At 33.5% G+C, this 24,497-nt stretch overlaps 1 protein-coding gene and 1 pseudogene across 1 annotated transcript in view; both read right to left on the reverse strand.

Annotated features, from left to right (window-relative positions):
• LOC145984518 (uncharacterized) overlaps positions 1-4,995 on the reverse strand; it is a 93,504-nt gene extending 88,509 nt beyond the window's left edge. The window contains exon 1 of the mRNA XM_083118173.1: positions 4,886-4,995. Coding sequence (XP_082974299.1) covers positions 4,886-4,946 — 61 coding nt within the window. The 5' untranslated portion in view covers positions 4,947-4,995. The remainder of the gene's footprint in view (positions 1-4,885) is intronic.
• A 3,227-nt stretch (positions 4,996-8,222) lies between these two features.
• Positions 8,223-8,999, reverse strand: LOC145984517 (cytochrome c oxidase subunit 3 pseudogene; annotated as a pseudogene).
• Positions 9,000-24,497: the final 15,498 nt, after the last annotated feature.

Consider the following 24,497-nt stretch of genomic DNA (forward strand, 5'->3'; position numbering starts at 1 on the left):
CATAAGAATAAATAGAAAAGAATATAAAAGAGTGGAAGCCTTTAAATATTTAAGCTCAATAATAACAGCAGATAACAAGACAGCTACAGAAATACAGGAAAGGATAACAAGTGGAAATCGATGCTATTTTTCTTTGCAAAATATGTTTAAATCCAAAAACGTTAGTAGGAACACAAAAATTAAAATATATACAAAAATATTAAGACCCATAGTAATGTATGGTTCAGAAAGTTGGGTAAGAGAGGAAGATTGGTTGTTAAGGTGGGAAAGGAAAATACTGAGAAGGATATTTGGAGCGGAAAGAGATAAAGATGGATGGAGAATGAGATCAAATATTGTTTAATCAGTCAGATATTGTAGTGAAGTTCAAACGGTAGAATGCGATGGGCTGGGCATGTTCAGAGGATGGAAGAAGCACGGGTTGTCAAGAAAATATTCAATGGAAAACCGGAAGGGAGAAGGAGAAGAGGCAGGCCCAGGTAAAGATGGATAGAGGACGTGGAAGAGGACCTAAGAAGATTAGGAGTTAAAGGATGGAGAAGAAAAGCAGAGGATCTAGATGAATGGTTAGATGTAGTCATGAAGGTCAAAGATCTACATGGACTGTAGCGCCGACCAGTAAGTAAGTAAATAAATGGGAAATCAGATCTTCTGTTTTCAAAAATGTGTTGTTAGTTAAGCATTGAAGAAATGTTGAACGGAATCCAGTTATGATATATGATATAATCTGTTCTTCGGAAGCCTCAGGATAGTACTGTAATACTAGAGATTTGTTGGCTATTACGTAGGCATGGATGGGTTCAGTCAGTAACTGTTTTCTTGCTAATACTCTTTGTACTGGCTGACTGGGCATATAAGCTCCCCTGAATAACGTACTGAGTTCGTTCTTGATCTGGGCGTATGTTAAGTCATTAAAGTTGAATTTGAATTTAAAATTTTGGGTGCGTCAGCAATAAGGCTATTTTGCACCCGTCACATTATACGGGGTCCAGCTCCTTATCGTTACACATAACAACTCTAACGTTGCAGAACTAAAATCATAAAATATTAAAATCGTCTGACTTTCGTTAAAAGCTGAGGCTGTAAAGGAGCACTCAGCACAAATAAGGACAAAACACAGGACAACACAAACAAAATTATACTGGCCATGGGGCCAGTCGCCAGAGCCTCGTTAGTCTGCAGTCCAGGGTGTACTACGTGGAAGTGAGGTTGACTATTGGGTGCACTACGTGGAAGGAGCACCCTTACACCCCTTAAGTCATTAAAGTTTGGTCTTGTCTTATGGTGCAGGAGGCCTTAGAAAGAGCGTTTCGCAGGCTAACAGGTGACGTCGCTCGCACACTATTGCCGATACTCTCGTGTCGTCTGCTCCTCAGCCGAACAAACAGGCCGAGGTAGCAAGAGGCAGAGGTCATTCACCCTTCCAGAAGGGTGCAGCGAGGTAGCTGTGGCAACCGGGCTCTCTCATTCGCGGACCTGATTGGCTCTCGCAGACACACACCCATATTGTCGTCTGCTGTAAGCCCGCGAAGATATCTTTCTAAAGCCTCCTGCACTATAATGTCCTGGAAATGAATCAAAGCTATGTCTGTCAGAAATAGGGATAACATTTATTTCTTTATACGGTCATTCCAGTTGATCGCGATGGCAATCGTCTCAAATTTAAATAAAAATTGCTCGATTTCTTGAGGATTTTGCCCAATAAAGTGGTGAGGATACAACGCTCGAGGTATAGTAGCCATCGCAGAGGATAAATCTGAATGTGTGTTACTAAGAGTACTGGTTACGGGTGCTTTACGTGTTCTTTTGAGAGACTCAAAGTCTATTTCTTGGAGGACATTCAGCATTCACTATGAATGATGCCAAACTACAAAGCCTGCTATTGGACAACTGCTCTCCACTGGTATTTAATTGTAAAATACAAAAATTCTGAGAGCAACGTCAAGATTTTGGAAAAGCTCAATTAAATGTTTCTCGCGAATGGGTTTTAAATAGTCACCAGCCGAATTCATTTCATACTTTGCTTCTGCCAAGTGTAAATCGTTTAAAAATTCTTGAACTTACAACACCGACACTACATTACGGTAGCCGCACTGGGTGCGAACCTAGAAACCAGGACGTTGATATCAACCGTCAATATTCCTCCACTTAATTTTCAGTACTTAGCATTCAAAATGTTTACATTCATTTCTTTGAGGAACATTTGATTATATTCGAGCACTATTACTTGATCTCGATCGGGTTCCAGATTTACACTCTCATTAAACTACAGTAGTGAAAATTGTCTTATGATATAAGAAGATATTTAAACGCCATAAACTACATTCTATTTTATTTCTTGAGATAAGCAAGTAAAAGGACTTTACATGTTATTTTAATTTGCTATTATCAGATTATTGTCCCGTACCGTGGCGCAGATTCGAGTCTCCTGGGGGAACTTTGCTCCTGGGATTTCGACCTGTGTAGGGGAGCGGTGGCCACCTACCATCATGAGGAATTGGGGAACTAAGAAACCAGTTCATGGAAACCTACAACAAAGACTGCGGGTTCGTCGTGCTGACCACACGTCACCCCGTAACTGGTTAAATGATAGCCCACCTATGCTGAGGCATGTGGGAGTGAGGATGGCAGTCGGTACTCACGGGCTGTTACGCCACAGATTGTTGTTCTTCTTGTTGTTGTTATTATTATTTTCATCTTCCTCACAATATTAATGATTTCCCGATCCTGTGCCCGAGTGGTTAGCACATCGCGCTGCGACGCCAAACGTCCCGGGTTCGTATCCCGGTCGGGCTTGGTTGTTTGTGAATGTCCATTCATCAATTTCTTCGTTTGCAATCCAGTTTTCAGTGCCTCTTGTTTGGATTTTGAAACGTTAATTCAAACGAGTTAGTGTCTGTTGGGACAACTGATCCATCAGTTCATGAGGGTCACTTTTCAAGATCATTTACTTTGATAGCTGAACTGGTGCTGGTGGCAAACAATGATGTGATATGATGCACCGGGCTCAGTATAAAACCTGAAAATTCTGGTGACTGCATCATGATGAACATCTTGCAGAAGTACTTGGCTGTCAATGAATTAAGGCATTGCATGTAGAATGACAGTGTCGCCGTCCAAAACATTGCGTTGTAGTGGAATTATAGATCACTCCAAAACCTTAAATGTCACAAGTTTTCTCGACTACCGTCCTTGCTAGTCCGTACAGTATCACATTGATTTCGATTCTTGTACATTGGCATCGTTTGCTTAACAAAAGAACAAAGCAAGCCTGGAATTTCTACAGTGTCTTCCACATTGAAAGAATTCTTCGCACGATGCTTTTCTTTTTTCCTTTACTCTCTGTTCATTTGATTTTTAAAGAAATGAATGAAGGTCATAATGACATCCCAAGTTCACCGAAGAAGTTGGAAAAGCAACCAAATGTCTGATTTCGAAGTACGAAAGAGAAATAAGCCGAGTCAATGATATTTTAATCGACGATTTGGCAACTCTTCTGGTGTAAGAAAGTGCAAGTAAATGCAGGATGCCTACGATATCATCTGGAACCCTGTATGAGAAATATGTTCCATCCACAACTACGTCCGATTATTGGGCACTAATGAAATATAAAAGTTTCGATAATTTCATCTAATAACAAGTCTGTATCTCAAGAAAGTATTCTGTTTCGAATTCATCTATAGGCTTTCTCCAGTTTTCTTCTATCCCGCCGTCCACTGCCTCTCGAAACAATTTTTCAACACCGGAAATATATAATTTTTATCTGAAGTTCGCTACAGTCTTTATCTGTCCCAAAATTAGTTATATGGGATGGAGTTCCCACATACATGATGAGATCCAAGAAACCGTATGGCCTGCTAACATCCGAGCCTAAAGCTCTTCCATGTCGAATTTGTCCCAGAAGCTCTACGAAAACTAACACCAGAAAAAATCATAGCTGAACACAAAGTTTCCTTCTCAGACGTATTCCATATCAACTGAGGCGTGGAAAGCTTTGGTATCGGCAGTGGTCGGTTGGATGACGTGATTTATTTTCCCTTATACAGCCACATCTTCTCTTTTGGTGGGAAATCTTCACGGGCATGATTTTTGCACTATAGCCACGTTTCCATGCATTCTGAGTTAGAGGAATTGCCGCGCCTGTGCGGCAAACAGACAGAGGCGACCCGGAACACACCAAGGTAAAGTCGATCCATTGGTTGTACGTACAAGGGCAAAAATAAATGTGCAGCGTGTCGCACCACCTCTGCAGTGTGAGATTATTTGTTATGGTTCGTGCTCCAGTAACTAATTACTCGGATACCACATGAAATCTCGATCGTCGCTTTCCACTCTTGTGAAATCTTCCTTAAAATTACGCATTCATTGGCTTTGGTAGAGAATTTCAGAAAATGTGGTTTATGAAGACATTACCAAGGTACAGTTTGAAAGACTAATAAAGTCCTGTAGACATTTTATAGTTTAGTCCACCATTTTGAACCTTTGGACCACGTACACAATCAATTCGAGACCTAAACTACAAATAGGGTGTCCCTTTGGCATAGCATTCCTAAAAATGAACGCCAAATGCTAGACAAGATGGCGCAATATAAGAGTGACAACTAAAATGAAGACATCCTCTCTCTCATCTTTTGTAAAACCTGAACCCGCCACTGAAAACAATGTATATCAATATGTCAATTTGAAGTCACGACTCTTTCTAGTCACTCAAGGAAGCCAACGTCTTTCCACGACACCAACACCATATATTTAACTTATACTTTCTGCCTGGATATTACGAAGTTGTTATACATTTGATTTAGAAATTACACCAAGTAGGATAACCAGGATGATTAGAAAGAGGAAGTGTTTCTTTGCCAACAATGAAAAGAATAATTAGACTTACCAGTACACAAGTTGCAGAACCCTTGTGTGTTCCTTGGCATCACCTCCTCGTGAACTAGCATTTTTGAGATAGAGCTGATCTAAGTCTTCGAACACCTGGTAACATTCACGTCCACCACACAAATGGCGATGCTCAATTACAAAGGTGGCACTGAAGGGGTGGCACTCAAGGGTTGCGACGGAAATGACGCAATAGTTAGATTTAGTCATGTAGCATTCCTTGAGCCAATCATAGTGTCGATGTTTAGTCACACGTAGTAACGTTAGTGAAGTATTGTTCGTGTTTGTGTGGTAAGCAAATAACAATAACCTGCTGTTTCATCTTACGCCCATTGTCTATGAATCGTTTCCCTTTGCATAGTACACGTATTAATAATAACGACGTATTGTCTATGTTTTGTGGTAAACTGATAACAATATACTGCAGTTTTTTACTAACATCTATTGTCTATGAATTCCTTTCCGTTTACCTAATACAAGTTACTTACACTTCATACTTCTTACAACAATACGATTCCACAAGCATTATCATGTTAACAACGCCAACGTGCAAGCAATTACGTAAGACATACATGTTTGCCTTTGAATGCAATTTTTATTACATATCATTCCAAACCTTTGGGGAAAAAATATTCTGTCATATTAACCAATTTGATTGATTGATTGATTGATTGAATTGTTGATTTAAGTCCACTTTATCCACAGTAAGGCTAATCGGGACTGGACCTACAGTTTAAAGTGGGATCCGAACCACTGTGCTATGTGCCTCCACCGGGTATCGAAACCGGGACCCTTCATTACAAGGCAACAACGCTACCACTGCGCCATCGGGGAGGCCTGTTTTTAACCACTTTGAGGCCGTGCTAATATTGTAATATTACTGATGTTCCTCACCCGCTTTAAAGGATAATAGTTTATGTTTATTGTCTTAAAAATACATTTTAATCGATCCAAACAACGTAGTAATTTTTAATGCTTAATTTTTAAAACATGGATGTAAAATTTAATGGAATGAACGAAACAAATTGGATATAATTTGATTTTGAGTGATGTGGTGTAGTTTATTTGGAATGTGTTAGATGTTGAGCTCCTCGTTCTTTAATGACACACTTATTCTTTCTCTTACTCCCTCACAATTTTAGGTATCTATGAAATCATTAACCGATTACCGCCTCCGGTAGGTACATCTTGACAGTGAGAAGGGGCATTGTGGGTAGTGCATCTCTAATGATTTTACTTTATTTTCCCGCCATTTTCATAAGTTATCTTTCTTGCACACTTCTTATTATTTATGTCTATTTCAGTTGTTCTTGGTTTACAGGATTCTTCTTGGGAAATCTGATGGTAAGAGACCTGTAGGAAGACCAAGACGAAGATGGAGGGACAACATTGAGATAGACGTAAAGGAAATCGGTAGGGATGGAAAAGAGTATATAAATCTTGCTCAGGATAGGGACAGATGGAAGGCCTGTGTTGCTGCAGCCATGAACCTTCGGGTTTAAGAAGGCTAGAGAGTTAGTTAGTTAGTCAGTTGTTCTCCATATAACTGAGAGTCCTACAAGAAGAAAGAGCGAGGCATGTATCCAAAAAGTATTTTCGGTGGGGGAGGGAGGCTTAAAATCTTTTTTTATAGGGATATAGATAGAACCTCACAAGTGTAAGCATGATGCCAGTGTTGGCGATTAGGGCCAAAATAGGGCAGGGGGAAGGAAAATTTACCTTCTCGGTATAGAAGGCTTAGCATTAAGAGGCGATAGTACGGGGTCAAAAAATGGGAAGCAACTATCCCCTAAATCTTCCCCACTGTTTAAGGCTGCCATTTATATCAGAACGTGAAATCGGGACTTTTTTATCACTCGACTCCTCTGTTAAATGCATGAACATTGCGTGTGTGCCGAAACCATCTCGGTATGTGTGTGTTTATCCGTTACTTCTCATCAGACATCAAAACATCTATGGTATCTTTGAGTATCATTAGAAAGCTGTTATGCACAGGATGGAGAATACACTCAACAACGCGACATTAATTTTGGGCGGCGATCTGAACGTAGACATCTCTTGGGCACTGATGATGGAGGTTGGGGTATATTTAAGGGTATATTAGGATTATTACTACTATCCATTGTAGGTGGATCTGTATTAATATGATTGTTTTTTCCATCTATTTTTGTTATTATTATTCCACTTAACCTGAAGATAGGAGCAATTATTTGTATTTTAAGTTGATGAATTGTATATAATATTACGTCTTTCCTATTCGAAAGTTATCCATTTTTTAATAATAAAATGATATATTACTTATTAGGTGGAATATGATTTTTACCATATTTATCTTCGGGAGGCTTGATTAATAGTTCATTTATTACAGGGGGAGTATATGTTAGGACTATTGACTACGGATGGAGTGAGTTGGTTGGTGGACAGGGGGTGTATAAATATATAAGGAGTGGTTCTTTAAATATTCAACTAATACATTCTAATTATTCTAATATTTATTTTATATTTTCATTTTAATAGTAATTTTATTAATAATTTATGTGTGTTTATATAGCTTATAATAAAGCATAATATTGAAGTTATTAGGAAGGGCAGATCATCAGTCCTGTAAACATTTCTTGGATTTATTTAGAATCCAGCTTTATCATGAAAAGATAATGTAATTTTATACTAAAGAAATAATATAAGAGTATTAATCGAATTTCACCACTAAAGATGGAAGTTAGCAGCCTCCCCTTAATATTAAACCCCTTAACTGAGGAGTTAACCGTAATTTTATTATTAACATTAAAATGCCGACTTCCTTTGGCTTCAGTTAAGTAAGCAAGGTTAATCTATACCAATTTATTCAGGTAAATTGAATTATTCGATACTTTTTCAATGCAACTCAAATGTTATTATTAACTATTACTCCAGCATGCTTACTCTAGTGATCCTTGGGTTCATTCATGATGTAAACCTAAAAGTAAGATTAATAGAAATAAGAATCTCACACATAATCAATATATTAATTTTGAGTTAGTAATAATGACTGTTATTGGTAGTAGTAATACAATTTCTACATCAAAAATAAGAAAGATTACTGCAATTAGGAAGAATTTTATGGAAAATGGAATTCGTGCTGAGGATCTTGGATCAAATCCACATTCAAATGGTGATCTTTTTTCTCGGTCTGTAATCGTTTATAGTAGTGTGGATAATACTATTACAATTGAGGTAATTATTATAATAATTAATGAGGTACTTATAATTATATTAATTATTTACTTTATTTTATTATAATCTTTTTAATTGGAAGTTAAGTGTACTTTAAATATACTAAGTAAATGTTATCTACCTCATCAGTAAATTGAAATATAAAGGAATAATCATACTACGTCTACGAAGTGTCAATATCATGCTGCTGCCTCAAATCCAAAGTGATGTGTTGGTGAAAAGTGGCATAAGATATGTCGAGTGAAGCATACTCCTAGAAATGTTGATCCAATAATAACATGTAGTCCATGAAATCCTGTTGCCATAAAGAATGTGGACCCATATACTGCATCAGCAATAGTAAATGGGGACTCATAATATTCGTATGCCTAAAGAATAGTAAAGTATACTCCTAATATTAATGTTAGTGTAAGTGCTTGAGTTGTGTGTGAATAATTTTTTTCTAATAGACTATGATGGGCTCACGTCACTGTTACTCCTGAGGCTAGCAGAATTGCTGTATTTAATAAAGGTACTTGTATTGGATTAAATGGGATAATTCCTTTTGGTGGTCATAATATTCCTAGTTCAATTGTTGGGGATAAACTTCTGTGGAAAAACGCTCAAAAGAATGACACAAAAAATAGTACTTCTGAAATAATGAATTAGATTATACCCCATCGTAACCATATTATAACTTGATTTGTATGTAATCCTTGATATGTTCCTTCTCGTGAAATGTCTCGCCATCATTGAATTATTGTAAGGAGTATAGTTACTACCCCTATTAATACTAGTGTTATATTTTGCTGGTGGAATCATCTAATTAGACCTGTTGTTAATATTATTGCTCTAATGGCTCCTGTTGTTGGTCACGGGCTCTGATCTACTAGGTGATATGGGTGGTTTCGATTTGTTGACATTAGTTATTTTGATTCTCTGGAATAAATAGCAATTAACAATGCAAATACATAAGATTGAATAAATGTCACGGCTGTTATAATAATATATAATATAATTTGTGCTAAAATTAATATTGAAAGTCAATTAATTTCTAATATTGTTCCTGTATTTCCAATTATTGATATTATTAGGTGTCCAACTATCATATTTGCTGCTAATCGTACTGATAGAGTTATTGGACGAATTAAATTTCTAATTATTTCAATACCTACTATAATTGGTTTTAATAGTGCTAGTACACCTTCCGGTACAAGATGTGCTAATATATGTTTTGTATTATTAATTTACCCAAATAGTATAAATGATAATCATATTGGTAGGGTTAAGGTTAGGGTAAAAACTAGGTGACTTGATCTAGTAAATACATAAGGGAGTAATCCTATTGAATTGTCAAATAAAATTATTAAAAATATACTAATAAATATTAGAGTTCTTCCTTAGTATTCCTAAGAATGTTTTGAATTCTTCATGTAATTTTATTATTATTATGTTGTATAATATAGAGGTCCGTGATTGTATTAATCAAAATGGAGTTGGAATTATTAGCAATCATGGGAATGTTCTTATTCAATTTAGTGATAAATTTATAATTGATGATGTTGGGTCAAATGACGAAAATAATCTTTTCATTTTCAGTATTTAATTTTTGGTTTATTTTTTACTTTGAAATTGTTATTATTTAATAATTTATTATAATTATAGTAATTAACAATTATAAACAGAAAATAAATTGATATAAATGTTGTAAATAGAATAATTCAGTTTAATGGATATATTTGTGGGATAAAAAAGTATCCATAACGATAATTTAGGTTTGACACTTCTATGTTATGTGTTAACTAACTTTTTCATTAGAAGTAGTTGTTATATTACTATTTTGTGGTTTAAGAGACCATTACTTACTTTTCAGTCATCTAATGATTCTAATGATTCTTGTATAATTTTTATTAATCAATTAATAAAAGATTTATGAGTTGTAGTTTCAATAATAATTGGTATAAATCTATGATTAGACCCACACATTTCTGAACATTGCCCAAAAAATAGACCAATCCGACTAATATTTACTCCTGCTTGATTAAGCCGTCCTGGAGTAGCATCTATTTTAATTCCTATGGATGGTATGGCTCATGAGCGTAATACATCTGCAGATGTAGTTAGTACTCGGATATCTATATTAATCGGTAATACTGTTCGGTTATCTACATCTAATAATCGAAATGAACTTATTATTATTTCATTTGTCGGGGTTATATATGAGTCAAATTCTGCTTTTATAAAATCGGAGTATTCATAGCTTCAGTATCATTGATGTCCAATAGTTTTTAGGGTTAGTGAAGATTGATTAATTTCATCTAATAAGTATAATAAACGTAATGATGGTAGAGCATTAAAAACGAAAGTAATTGCTGGTATAATTGTTCATATTGTTTCTAACACTTGTCCTTCTAAAAGCATTCGGTTTGTTAATTTATTATTAAATAATGATATTATTAAATATCCTACTAATACTGTAATTATAATTAAAATTAATATTGTGTGGTCATGGATGAATATTATTTGTTCTATTAGTGGGGAGGATCTATCTTGTAATCGTATTTGATTTCAGGTTGCCACTTTTAAGGAAGGGTAACCCTTTTATTTGAAGCTTAAATTCAATGCACTTCTCTGCCACCTTAAAAATTAGTTGTTAATAAGTAGTATTGGAAGTTCTGAGTATGTATGCTCGGAAGGAGGTGATATTTGGTATCATTCAATTGATGATGCTTGTTGTAGGTTGATTACTGTTGGTCGAGCACTTGTTATACCCTCTCAGGTAATAAAAATTATAATGACTACTGCTGTAAATGATAAGATTGATCCTAATCTTGAGACAATATTTCATATTGTATATGCATCTGGGTAATCTGAGTATCGTCGTGGTATTCCTCTTAATCCTAGAAAATGTTGTGGGAAAAATGTTAAGTTGACTCCAATAAATATGGAGATAAATTGAATTTTTAAGCAATCTGGATTTATTATTACTCCTGTAAATAGTGGAAATCAATGTACTAGTCCTGCTATAACAGCAAATACTGCCCTATAGATAATACATAATGAAAATGTGCAACAAGATAATATGTATCGTGTAGTACAATGTCTAATGAGGAATTTGCTAGTACTACTCCCGTCAATCCTCGTATTGTAAATAAGAAAATAAATCCTAATGCTCATAATATTGATGGGGAGTAATTAATTTGTGTTCCGTGGAGTGTGGCAATTCATCTAAATACTTTAATTTCAGTTAGTACAGCAATGATTATTATAGCTGCAGTAAAATATGCTCGTGTATCAACATCTATTTCTACAGTTAATATATGATGTGCCCATACAATAAATCCTAGAAATCCAATTGCTATTATTGCATAAATTATTCCAAGAACTCCAAATGTTTCTTTTTTACCTCTTTCTTGGGTTACAATATGTGAAATTATTCCAAATCCCGGTAAAATTAGAATATAAACTTCTGGATGCCCAAAGAATCAGAATAGATGTTGATACCAGATAGGGTCTCCACCACCGGATGGATCAAAAAATGAGGTATTTAAATTTCGATCTGTTAATAGTATGGTGATTGCTCCTGCAAGAACTGGTAGTGATAATAATAGGAGAACTGCAGTAATTACTACTGATCATACAAATAATGGCACTCGTTCTATAGATATTCCTATAGTTCGTATATTGATTACTGTTGTAATAAAGTTTACTGCCCCTAGAATGGAGGAGACTCCTGCTAAATGTAATGAAACAATTCATAGGTCGACAGAGTCTCCGGCGTGTGCAATTCCTGCAGATAGGGAACTGTTCAACCAGTTCCTGCACAACTTTCTACAACTCTTCCTGATAATAGTAGAGTTAATTATGGGGGTAGTAGTCAAAATCTTATATTATTTAATCGTGGGAAGGCTATATCGGGGGCCCCAATTATTAGATGTACTAATCAATTTCCAAATCCTCCAATTATAATAGGTATTACTATAAAGAAGATTATAATAAATGCGTGTGCAGTTACAATTACATTATAAATTTGATCATCTCCAATCAAACTTCCTGGCTGACCTAATTCTATACTGATTAAGATACTTAATGATGTTCCGACTATTCCTGATCATACTCATATATTGTACCAATATCTTTGTGGTTAGTAGAAAATATTCATCGTTGCAAGAATGAGATGACTGAAATCATAGGTGGTAAAATGTAAATTTATTTATGAGTTTTAAACTCTCTCATTAATTTTGGCTTTATAGTTAAGAATATAATTTTGAACTGCAATTTCAAGGTGATACATTGTATGTATTAAGGCCTAAAAGAGTGCCCTTTATTTATGACTTTGAAGGCCTAAAGGAGTGCCCTTTATTTATGACTTTGAAGGTCATTAGTTTAAAATTAACTTAAGACCTTATAAAGATATATAAATTGGCTGAACTAGAGGTATTCCACAAATTGATATAAAAAATTGTAAGTACTGATAGCGCTTGTTCTTTTAAATTTAATGGTTTGTTATTAATAATATTTCATATATTAGTTTTATAGTTTATTAAAATTGATGTGAGGGAGGTTCGTAAGTAATAATATAGGGTTAATAATGATATACTAATTAGGATCATAATTATGATTAATTGCTTAAAATTGGTTATTTGGATAATAACTATTCATTTTGGTAAAAACTCTAGTAGCGGCGGGAGGCCTTCAAGAGATAGCATTGATATAAATAGGGACATTTTTTAATAGGGGGAAGTTTTAGTATAAACAGTTGATGGATGTAGTATGTCTTGCTTATTGAAAATAGCATAATAGCGGAGGAGGTTATAAGGATGTACGACAGTAAATATGTTAATCAGGTATTATCTTCTGATGTTATTCTTAGGATGATTCATGATATATGGTTAATTGATGAAAATGCTATAATTTTTCGTAACGAAGTTTGATTTAACCCTCCAAATGCTCCAATAATTGCTGATTTTCTAATTGTTACAATTAGAATTATATTTAAATTGTCAATTACATATCTGAGTAACGTTGATGGGGCAACTTTTTTAATAGTTGTTATTACTAGACAATTAATTCATGTTATTCCTTCCATAACTTCGGGCATTCAGATGTGGAATGGAGCTGCTCCTATTTTTATTAATAAAGCTAGGGTTAGAAGCTGGGCCTGTATGTTGAAATTTATTGAATTAATTATAATTAATGCTGCGGTCAGAATTATTGATGATGCTAGTGCTTGAATTAAGAAGTACTTAAGTGCTGCTTCTGTATTTTGCTGATTATTTGGTGTAGAAATTAATGGAATAAAATATATTAGATTAATTTCTAAGACTATTCAGGCTCCATATCATGAGGTGGAAGAAATAGAAAGGAGGGTTCCTATTGTGAGGGTCAATAGGAATATTATTTTTGGGGGGGTTGTGAGAATTAGAAAGGGAAGGATTAATTATAAACCTTCATATGTGGAGTATGAGCCCTCTAGCTTAATTAGCTTACCTTTTTATTATATTTTTGTGTATGATGCACTATGGGGTTTGATACCATTGGTGAAAGTTTAATTCTTTCAATTATAAAAAATAATTTTATTACAAATAATAAGAACATGTTAAATTTCATGTATACTTTACGCAATCATGGTAATCCTTTTTCAGACATCTTATTTATATATTAATTATAATAGTGGGCTAATAAAATTATTTAATGGACTTTTATTTTTATGATTAATAAGTAGAACCTATTTATTAAGTAATATAAAATACTTCACTATTGATTTCAATTTTATTTAATTTTTTGAAGTATTTGTAGCTAACTTAAAGTAATCGACTTACTTAATATGTCATTTTAATACTTATCGAATCTAGAGAAAAAAGAAGTTAATATATCTATATAGAACACAATTTTGAGGGGAAAAAATGTGTTCTATATAGTATGGGAAAGTGAGTGTAATTAAAATGGGGGAAAATTTTCGTGAAATAATTTCTAATTACAGTTTAATTTAATATAATACATATTATATAATAATAAGAACCTCTCTTTATATTTTAAATTAAAGTTTTATTCTAGCTTAAATCTCCTTAATTAAATTTCACATATGTATTTTATAAAGAGAGGTAGGATTTCCGCCAATTTTTTATGGGTTGAGACGGCATGTTTGAGCTTGATGGTTCGCAGTGCGTGGGTTTGTTTAATTTTAATGTAAATTAGATTACAGGATTTTAATTTTTAATATTTATTTGTCCGGCTAAATTCGTGCCAGCTGCCACGGTTAGACATGGGGAAATAAGTGGAGAGTTGTTGGTTTAATTGTAGTAATAACTAATTTTTGGTTGTTTATATTTTATTTATTAGGTGACATTTTTAATATAATTTGTTCTTTATTTTTATTAATTCTATAAAGGTGGTGTATTAAACTAGGATTAGATACCCTATTATTATCATTATAAATTTAGTTTGAGTAGTATTAGTTATGATCTTGAAACTCAAAGAATTTGGCGGTGCTTTATTCTATTTAGAGGAACCTGTTCCGTAATCGATATTCCACGTATTATTTGATCTATTATTGTAAAATATCAGTTTGTATACCGCCGTAATTTGAAGATTTAAATATATATATATATTCTTTTTTTCTCTTGAGATATATTTCAGGTCAAGGTGAAGTTTGTTAATGGGTGGAGATGGGTTACATTATGTTGATTTGAATGGTATGTTGAAAATATATTTGAAATTGGATTTAATTGTAATTTTGTTTTAGAATAACATTTTGGTTTATAAGCTCTAGAGTATGTACACATCGCCCGTCGCTCTCATTTATATAGGTGAGATAAGTCGTAACATAGTAGGCGTACCGGAAGGTGTGCCTGGTTTGATTAATATCAAAATATTTCTATTAGGTAGGGTATTCATTTACATTGAATAGTTAGTCGTGCGATTCGACATATTTTGATAGGAATTTTATTACTATCTAAATTTTGTTTATAAATTGATTATATATGAAAAGGAATTTTATTGGTTTTGGTTATATATTTAGTATATATAAATTAGTTTGTTATAGATTATTAGTACAGTGTTGGGATTTATTAAATATATGAAATATTGATTTTTATTATAGGAGATGTTAATAATCGTACCTTTTGTATTAGGGAGGATTAAATTTTAATTGAATATTCTGTTTTCTCGAAAGGTGAGGGGCTAGTAGGGTTAATTTTAAGGTAAAAGTGTTATATTTTTCTGTTAAAATTACTATTTGTAATAGTTATTGGGGAATTATATTTAATATAGTTTTACATTTTAATATTTTTATATTAATTTATATTATATTTATGTGCTTCTGGTTAATATATTGGTTATATAACTTTATAATAAACTATTATATTTATTGGTTTGGAGATTGCTAATTTTTGTAATTTTGTTATAATTTATTTGGAATTTTGTTAAAAATTTAGCTTAGTTTTACTTGTCTACCTAATTATATATTTTAATTAATTTGATTTGGAAATTATGATTCTATTAATTAGTATATTTATTTAATTAATTAGAGAAATTAGGCAAAATTTTATTCTCGCCTGTTTATGAAAAACATCTTTTCATGGTTTTATATGAAGTATAACCTGTCCAGTGACGCTTATTTAATGGCCGCGGTATTTTGACCGTGCGAAGGTAGCATACTCATTAGTCTTTTAATTGGGGGCTAGAATGAATGGTTGGACGAGGAATAGACTGTCTTTAGTTAATTAATGTATAATTTTACTTTAAAGTGAAAAGGCTTTTTTTTTAAGGGGACGATAAGATCCTATATATCTTTATATTGTTTTAATAATATTTTGGTTAGTATTATATCTATATATGTTATTAAATAATATTTTGTTGGAGTGATGGGAAGATAATAATTTTTATTTAATGTTCAATAATTTTTGTTATTTGGATCCATTTTTAATAATTTAAAGAATAAGTTACCTTAAGGATAACAGCGTAATCTTTCTTGAGAGATCATATCGACAGGAGGGGTTGCGACCTCGATGTTGGATTAAGATATCATTTGGGTGTAGCATTTCAAATTTGATGGTTTGTTCGACCTTTAATTTCTTACATGAGCGGAGTTCAAACCGGCGTGAGCCAGGTTGGTTTCTTTCTCTTAATATTTAAAGTGTTTTAGTACGAAAGGACCAAATATTTATATTATATATAATATGTATTGATTAATAATAATTACTATTATGGCAGAGAAGTGCATTGAATTTAGAATTCAAAAATGAAGATAAATTTCTTTTTATAGTAGATGATATTAGACTTATTTAATGGAGTTATTTCTTTTATTATTTTGGTTGTATGTATTTTAATCAGAGTTGCTTTTTTTACTTTGTTTGAGCGTAGAATTTTAGGTTATATTCAAATTCGTAGGGGACCTAATAGGGTTGGGATTTGTGGCATTTTTTAACCTTTTGCTGATGCAGTTAGGCTATTTACTAAGGAGCAAACACTACCTATTTTTAGAAATTATTATCCTTATTACATATCTCCAGTTTTTAGTTTATTTTTATCTTTATTTGTTTGAGTTGTTTTTCCCTATCATACTTTATCATTTAATATATATTTGGGGGGTCTTTTTCTTTTTATGTTGTATCAGAATGGGGGTGTATACAGTAATATCTGCTGGATGATCATCTAATTCTAATTATGCATTGCTTGGTGGTCTTCGAGCAGTTGATCAAACAATTTCTTATGAAGTTTGATTGGTCTTAATTTTATTGTCTTTTATTTTTTTAATTGGTGGTTATAATTTACTTTTATTTAATATCTTTCAGCATTATTTGTGGTTTATTTTTATTGCTTTCCCACTGGCTTTAACTTGATTAGGTTCTTGTTTAGCTGAAACTAACCGAACTCCCTTTGATTTTGCTGAGGGGGAGTCTGAACTTGTTTCTGGATTTAATGTTGAATATAGTGCTGGTAGATTTGCTCTAATTTTTATGTCTGAATATGCTAGTATTTTATTTATAAGTGTTTTATTTAGAATTTTATTGTCGGGGGGTACCATTTTTCTTATTCTTTTTACGTAAGGATTATATTTTTAGGATTTATTTATATTTGAATTCGAGGAACATTACCACGATTTCGTTATGACAAACTTATATATTTGGCTTGGAGGAGTTTTCTTCCGGTTTCTTTAAATTATTTTTTTTTGTGGGTTTTAGGGGGTTAATTATATCAACTTATATTTAATTGCATAATAGTTAGAATGTAAAGACTTCTAGAATATTTACGTTCTATTTTATGTTTTCAAGACATACACTTAACGTTTCAGCCAAGAAGCCATTTTTTAAAAAGTTTATCACATAATAGTAGTGTTGTAGGAGATATGATGAAGTATATAAAATATATAACTGTTAATACCTGTCCAGTAGTAATGTATGGGGTCTGTACTTTTCGGGTCCCAATTCAAGTTAATATAATAAAGGTTGCAAATATTAATCAAAATAATACTTGATTTAAGGGGTAAAATTGTAAACCACGAAAATTTATTTTATGATGTATTGGTATAATAAATAGAATTATGATGGATAACACTAGTGCAACTACTCCTCCTAGCTTATTTGGAATTGATCGTAGAATGGCATATGCAAATAGAAAGTATCAATCTGGTTGGATACGTACTGGAGTTACTAGTGGCTTTTGCTGGAGTGAAGTTTTCTGGGTCTCCTAGGGTTGTAGGAAATATTAATGACAGTTGTATTAATATTAAGATTATAAATATAAACCCTAATATGTCTTTTATGGAGAAGTATGGATGGAACGGAATTTTGTCCATATCGCTGTTAATAGAAAGTGGATTATTAGATCCGGTTTGATGTAAAAAAAGTAGGTGAATTATGGATATTGCTCTTAAGATAAATGGTAGTAAAAAATGAAAGGCGAAGAATCGGGTTAGTGTAGCACTGTCTACTGCGAAACCCCCTCAAATTCATTGAAATAATATAATTCCTAAATATGGGATTGCTGAGAGTAAGTTAGTAATTACTGTGGCACCTCAGAATGATATTTGACCTTATGGTAGTACATATCCAACAAATGCTGTTGCTATTGTTGTTAATATAATTATAACCCCAATAGATCATGTATGAATATATAAATAGGATCCATAATATATTCCTCGGCCAACATGTATATATATACAAATAAAGAATATGGAGGCCCCATTGTCATGAATAGTTCGTAATATCCATCCATAGTTTACATCTCGACAGAAGTGTATTACTCTAGAAAAGGCTAAATCTGTTCTTGAAATATAATGTATTGCTAAAAAAAGACCTGTTAAGATTTTAATTGAAATACATATGCCTATAAGTGAGCCAAAATTTCATCAGTAGGAAATATTTAGTGGAGTTGATAAGTTTACTAGTGCATTGTTTGCTAGTTTAAGCATGGGGTGATAACTTCGTGCTGGCTTTGTCATTTGTAATTATTTAATTATTTTTAGGGGTCCATGTGAAAGTATAGTAATTTTTACAATTGCAATTAATGTAATAAATAGATAGACTACTGTCATGGTAGTTATTATTATAATGGATTCATTATATAATTTTATTCCTGGCAGTGGGGTTGTATTTCTTCAGGTTGTATATGTATCTATATTTTGTAGTGTTGAGGGTGTTAATAATGGGTCTATTATTATTAATATAAATAAACATAATAATATTAGGGCTATGTTTATAATTATTATTTTTGTTCTTATTTTGAATATTTCATTTGGTGTAAGTCTTGTTGTATAAATGAATAGAACCAATATTCCTCCTAAAAATACTAGAAATAATACATAGGAAAGTCATGTGGATTTTAAAAATGTTGATATTGTTAGGCATGCAGTAATAGTTTGTATAATTAGTATGATCCCTATAGATAGTGGATGTTTTATTTGTAATATTATTAGTGCTATCAGTAGTAAAATAATAATTAATATTCATTGGATTTTAATGTCCAGGGGTAGTTTAATTAAAATATTGGCTTTGGGAGCTTTTGATGATATAAATATATCCTCCTTGATGTTTTTAGAATTATTAATTCATTTATGATTTACAAGACCATTGTTTTCATTAAACTATAAAAACTTATGTTAAGAGTGTTATTTATATTAATTATTTTATTTATTATATTTTCATGCTTTATTTCTCAACGGAGGCATTTATTAGTAACTCTATTAAGACTTGAATTTATTGTATTATCTTTATATTTATATATAACTTATTGTTTTGTTAATAATCAAGAAGAATCTTATTTTTGCCTACTATTTATTTCATTTTGTGTATGTGAGGGGGCCCTTGGCTTGTCTGTTATAGTATCAATTACACGTACTCATGGTAATGATTATTTTAATTCTTTTGTATTATTGAAGTGTTAAAATATATTTTTTATTTTATATTTTTAATCCTTTTGAGATTTAATAGTTCTTTATGGATAGTGGTTCAAGTTTCTATTATTTTTGGTTGTTTTTGTTTTTATTAATAGTGTGGTTTGGTATTGGGGTATGGGGGGCTAGTTATTTTATTGGGTTGGATGTAATATCTTATTCTTTAGTTTTACTTAGTATTTGAATATTTTTTTAATAATAGTGGCTAGAAACGGTATTATATTTATTTATCTTTATCCTTGTAGATTTATATTTTTGTTAGTTGTTTTATTATTACTATTAATACGTATTAACTTTTATAAGAATTTTTTTTTATTTGTTTTTTTGAGGGATCATTGGTTCCTAATTTATTTTTAATTTTAGGATGGGGATACCAACCAGAGCGAGTACAAGCAGGGTTATATTTACTTATTTATACATTACTTGCTTCTTTACCTCTTCTGGTTGGTACTTTTATATTAAATTATAGGGTAGGGGACTTATATATACACATATATTTAGATATGTTAATATTGAAATAAATTATTTTATTTGATATATTAGAATGGTGTTTGCTTTTTTAGTAAAAATGCCTATATTTTTGGTTCATTTGTGACTACCTAGGGCTCACGTTGAGGCTCCGGTTAGTGGTTCTAAAATTTTGGCTGGAGTTCTATTAAAGTTGGTGGATATGGTATTTTGCGAATTATTTCTTGCATTGAGGGGTTAGCTATTAAAAATAATATTTTTTGGTTTGGTATTAGAATTGTCGGTATTTGAATAATTAGTCTTGTTTGTATACGTCAAATTGATTTAAAGGCCTTGGTTGCGTATTCATCTGGAGCACATATAGGTCTTGTTTTAATAGGAATTATAACTATAGGAGCGTGGGGTATGAATGGTGGTCCTACTTTAATAGTAGCACATGGTCTTTGTTCTTCTGGTATATTTTGTTTAGTAAATATTACTTATGAGCGATTGGGTAGTCGTAGTATGTTAATTAATAAGGGAATAATTAATTATATTCCTAGACTATCTCTATGATGATTTATATTAAGAATTACTAATATGGCTGCTCCACCCTCTATTAATTTGTTGGGAGAGATTAGTTTATTAAATATAATTATTGGGTGATCATACTTTAGTTTTATGGGGGTTGCATTACTCTCCTTTTTAAGCGCGGGGTATACTTTATATTTATATTCCTATACTCAGCATGGAATATATTATTCTGGTGTATCATATTTTCTTGTTGGAGAAGTAATATTCGTGAATATTTATTATTATTTTGTCATTTATTTCCATTAATTTTTTTAATTATTTTTTGTTCTACAATATTTCATTGAATTTAAATTATTTAAGTAGTTTAAGTAGAATAATAAGTTGTGAATTTAGTGGTAACTAAGAAGTTCTTAAATCAATGGTTTTTAGTTTTTCTATTACAAGCATCATGTCAATTATTTTATTAATTAGTAGAGTAATTTTATTGTTGTTAAAGGTGAAGCCAAGGGTGGCTCGGTAGCTCAGTTGGTAGAGCGATGGCACGAGATGCCAGAGATCCTGATTCGGATCCTGGTCGAGCGTGCATTTTCCGTTAAAATTTCTACGTGTGCAGAATCTTGCTCTCTCTTATAGACATTCATAAAAATTTTCGTCCTTAATGGCTGCTTCTTTGTGGTGGTTAGTGTATGAATGTGTGTCGAAAACAGTTGATTTAAAAGTCATTTCATCCCATGAAAATCTTCGACTGTATACACGAAGTTTGGTCTGGGGACAAGAAACACATCATTGCATAATTTTCAGTTGATATGTGAAGCTCATTTCTTTTTTTTAATTTACATCTCTAATACCCGTTACTTTACTATTGACATATTCACTTTAGAGACCTTCGATCACTTCGGCTCCTGACCTGAGAACTATCACTAAACTGAGGCTCCGGGAGTCCTACTGCAGTCAACGTCTTCAGCTTTTTACTCGAATTGGAACTAGTAGTATAGACTTCCGTACTTTAAGGAAAAATGTGACACTAGTCCTCTTCATTTTTTCATCACTAGCTTTTATAAAATTGTCAATGGACACTGACTGGTCACTAATAGACTCTATGAACTGTCACACTTTCCCATGAAGTCTCATTAACTGATTCTGTTGTACGGATCAACCGGGAAATGCAAACTGTTTATTTATATCCATATTATATTCTGGAATGTTCCGCAGATAAAATGTTTTGTTAATATTGCAAGTATTCAACTCAACTTCCAATTAAAGAACATTGCCTGTCTCGCTTTCCAGAGAATAAATAATACTGGTACAACGAATCATCCTACTCTTGACGCTACCTTCGACAGTGCATTGTTGTGCAACTTCCAAATGCTGACAAACCTTTAAGCAATGCTCAGGTTCGCTGCGACAACAATACCGAAACAGCAAGAAAATTTACGTGCAATATTATCAATAACAGGGTTATTTATCCCTCAGGGTTCTATAACGTTATCCGCCTTTCCTCGATAATTATTTCCCTTCTTAAATTATAATCACAGTAGTTTAATTCACACACATACAAGAAGCCAAAAACCTCATTTTACGCCCGAGAGCGTAACGTGGTCGATTTTTGATCTCGCCACCGAAGTTTCCGGGTCCGAATCCCGGCCTGGGCATGCATGTTCTTCATCAATTTCATCCAATTATCATTCATCCTCGCGATTAGCCGAAAGTGGCACAAAAGCGATAAAATAACTAAGTAGAAAGAAATAGATATAGAATAGATAATACTTGTAATAATTCTGGATTATTATGTGAATAGAGACAGGAGCCGCTGTGATTTAATCTGTAGGGCGTCTGACTTCTATGAGACGAATTCGATTCCCCATGTGGGTGATCTAAGGTCGGAATTTTTTCGCCTTGTATCAGCAGGAAGCGATTCTGCAGTCAACTGAACCTCAAATATGTGCGTTCTTGAGGGCAATCCTGAGGTGGGACTAAGTCGGCCGGAGCGTGATGCTCATCACACATCTGAACTGGCGAGATCGAAGATGTGTGGTTAATGGCACGGTGCAATGTGCAATGGAAACTATACCTTACCTCTATGAACAGTAAAGAGAAGTTGTAAGAATATACATGTAACAAAGCACATTCATTATTAGGTTCCTCTTAGTTTAGAGATATTATTTTTATCAGAGAGAGGTGTTCTACCTACAAAATAAATACATTTCTTATAGATTAACGATAAGTTTGATTGATTGATTTGTAGTTTGAAGTCTACTTTAAGCACAGATTGGCTAATCGTAACTAGACCTACAGCTTAAAGTGGGATCCGAACTACTATGTGCTTACACCGAGTATCGAACCCGAGACCCCTTGATTATAAGGTGTGGACGAGATTAACGAAAAGGTTGTTATAGTTCCAGGTGATAAAAATATAACGTATTATTATTATCATCATTCATCGTGCACTAATTTCCGCAGACACTGTCAATACAAAACTAATTCATTCAATAGCCGGAACGCCAACCACGAAGGAATAGACATGGAAACTACTTTGGTTTGATTTGGTTTATTTTACTTCGCTTTTCTGCCACTTCTAGCTAATTGCGAAGATGAATGATGATATGATAAAATTTATGAATCGACTCTCACACACACCAAATCCGGGATTCAAACCCGGGACCCCTGGCGTTGTTGCGCGATGTGCTAGCCACTCCGCCACGGGGGTCGGCTCATGGGAACTACTACTACTAATACTACTCTACTATTACTACTACTACTACTACTACTACTACTACTACTACTACTACTAATAATAATAATAATAATAATAATAAACGTATTAAACAATGCCATTTTATTTATTATTATTGTTATCATCATTAGTGATATTTTGGGGAAGAAATGTTTTGGTACTCTTCAGGTTCGTCTGATTTTATTATTATTTGTTACGTTCATCATAGAAACTACTTTAAATATTGTGGTATGTTCATAATGATCGTGCGGGGTGTTAGGAGTGCCCTCTCTCTATACACCAAAATGTCAACCTCACCGGACTGCATTATGCATACTTACAAGGTTCTGGCGTCTGACTCCATGGCCAGTATAATCCTCTTTGGGACTTGTGTTGTGTGACTGCTGTCAATATGTATTTGTGATTGTCCTACATATATACAGGATGTTTCGTAAGTTTGTACGAGTGAAAATAAGATGTAAAGTTCATGTAACGAAATTCCGGGAAAGGCTTTGTTGCCGAGTTATTGACGTTTGAAAACGTGGAAAAATGATTTTCCGAAGTGAATAATGGCAAAACGGGTGGAGAGAAGTCGTCGGTGTTGGCGCTCCACTAAGAAATTGGGTACGCTCTTGTCAAATAAATCACGCGGCAATGTTGTGCAATGTCGGCGCAAGGGATTCCCCAAACGACGCGAACGAAGATGTTAACGGGAGTAGGGTGGGTGTGCGTTCTGCGTGAGCTGGTATCGACGAAAATTGGCATGTGTTGAATGGCACCAAAAACCAAAGAAAATTTCCTGAGCGAAGGGCACCATGACGTAAAAACGAAAAAAATGAACTGTCACAGGTTGCATACCCTGAAGGGCAGATGGGTGTCCGTGTGATCTGACGTTATGTTCCTCATTTCCCGCTAGGGGCGCCAACAGTGTAGGTTTCATCGTGAAGGAGCGCACGTGTCTGTGCAATTCGTGCTTCAGGTGCTGTGCCAGCAGCAGGTTGTTAAACATTCAAGGTTGAATGGAAATACGTGAGGTTCTTGGACAGTAGTGTTGGGCAAACATTTGATCTAGCAGTGTTACATGTTAATTCTTAGCCACAGCCCATCGTGTTCTGTGAAGTTTTCTAGTGTTAACGCCCATAAACACTTGTACCCCGGTGTAAGGGATGGCTGCATACACGTCCCAAGAGCTGGCGGACATGCATCTGATTTATGGGGAGGCTGGAGGTAATAGCCGTGCTGCAAGACGTCTGTATGGGGCACGTTTTCCAAATAGGGCGTTACCATCGCACACCTTATTTCAAATTGAAGACACTCGACTTCGGGAAACAG

The sequence above is a fragment of the Lepisma saccharinum genome, chromosome 2 (genome assembly GCF_977018435.1).
Source record: "Lepisma saccharinum chromosome 2, izLepSacc3.1, whole genome shotgun sequence".
NCBI classification, from domain to species: domain Eukaryota; kingdom Metazoa; phylum Arthropoda; class Insecta; order Zygentoma; family Lepismatidae; genus Lepisma; species Lepisma saccharinum.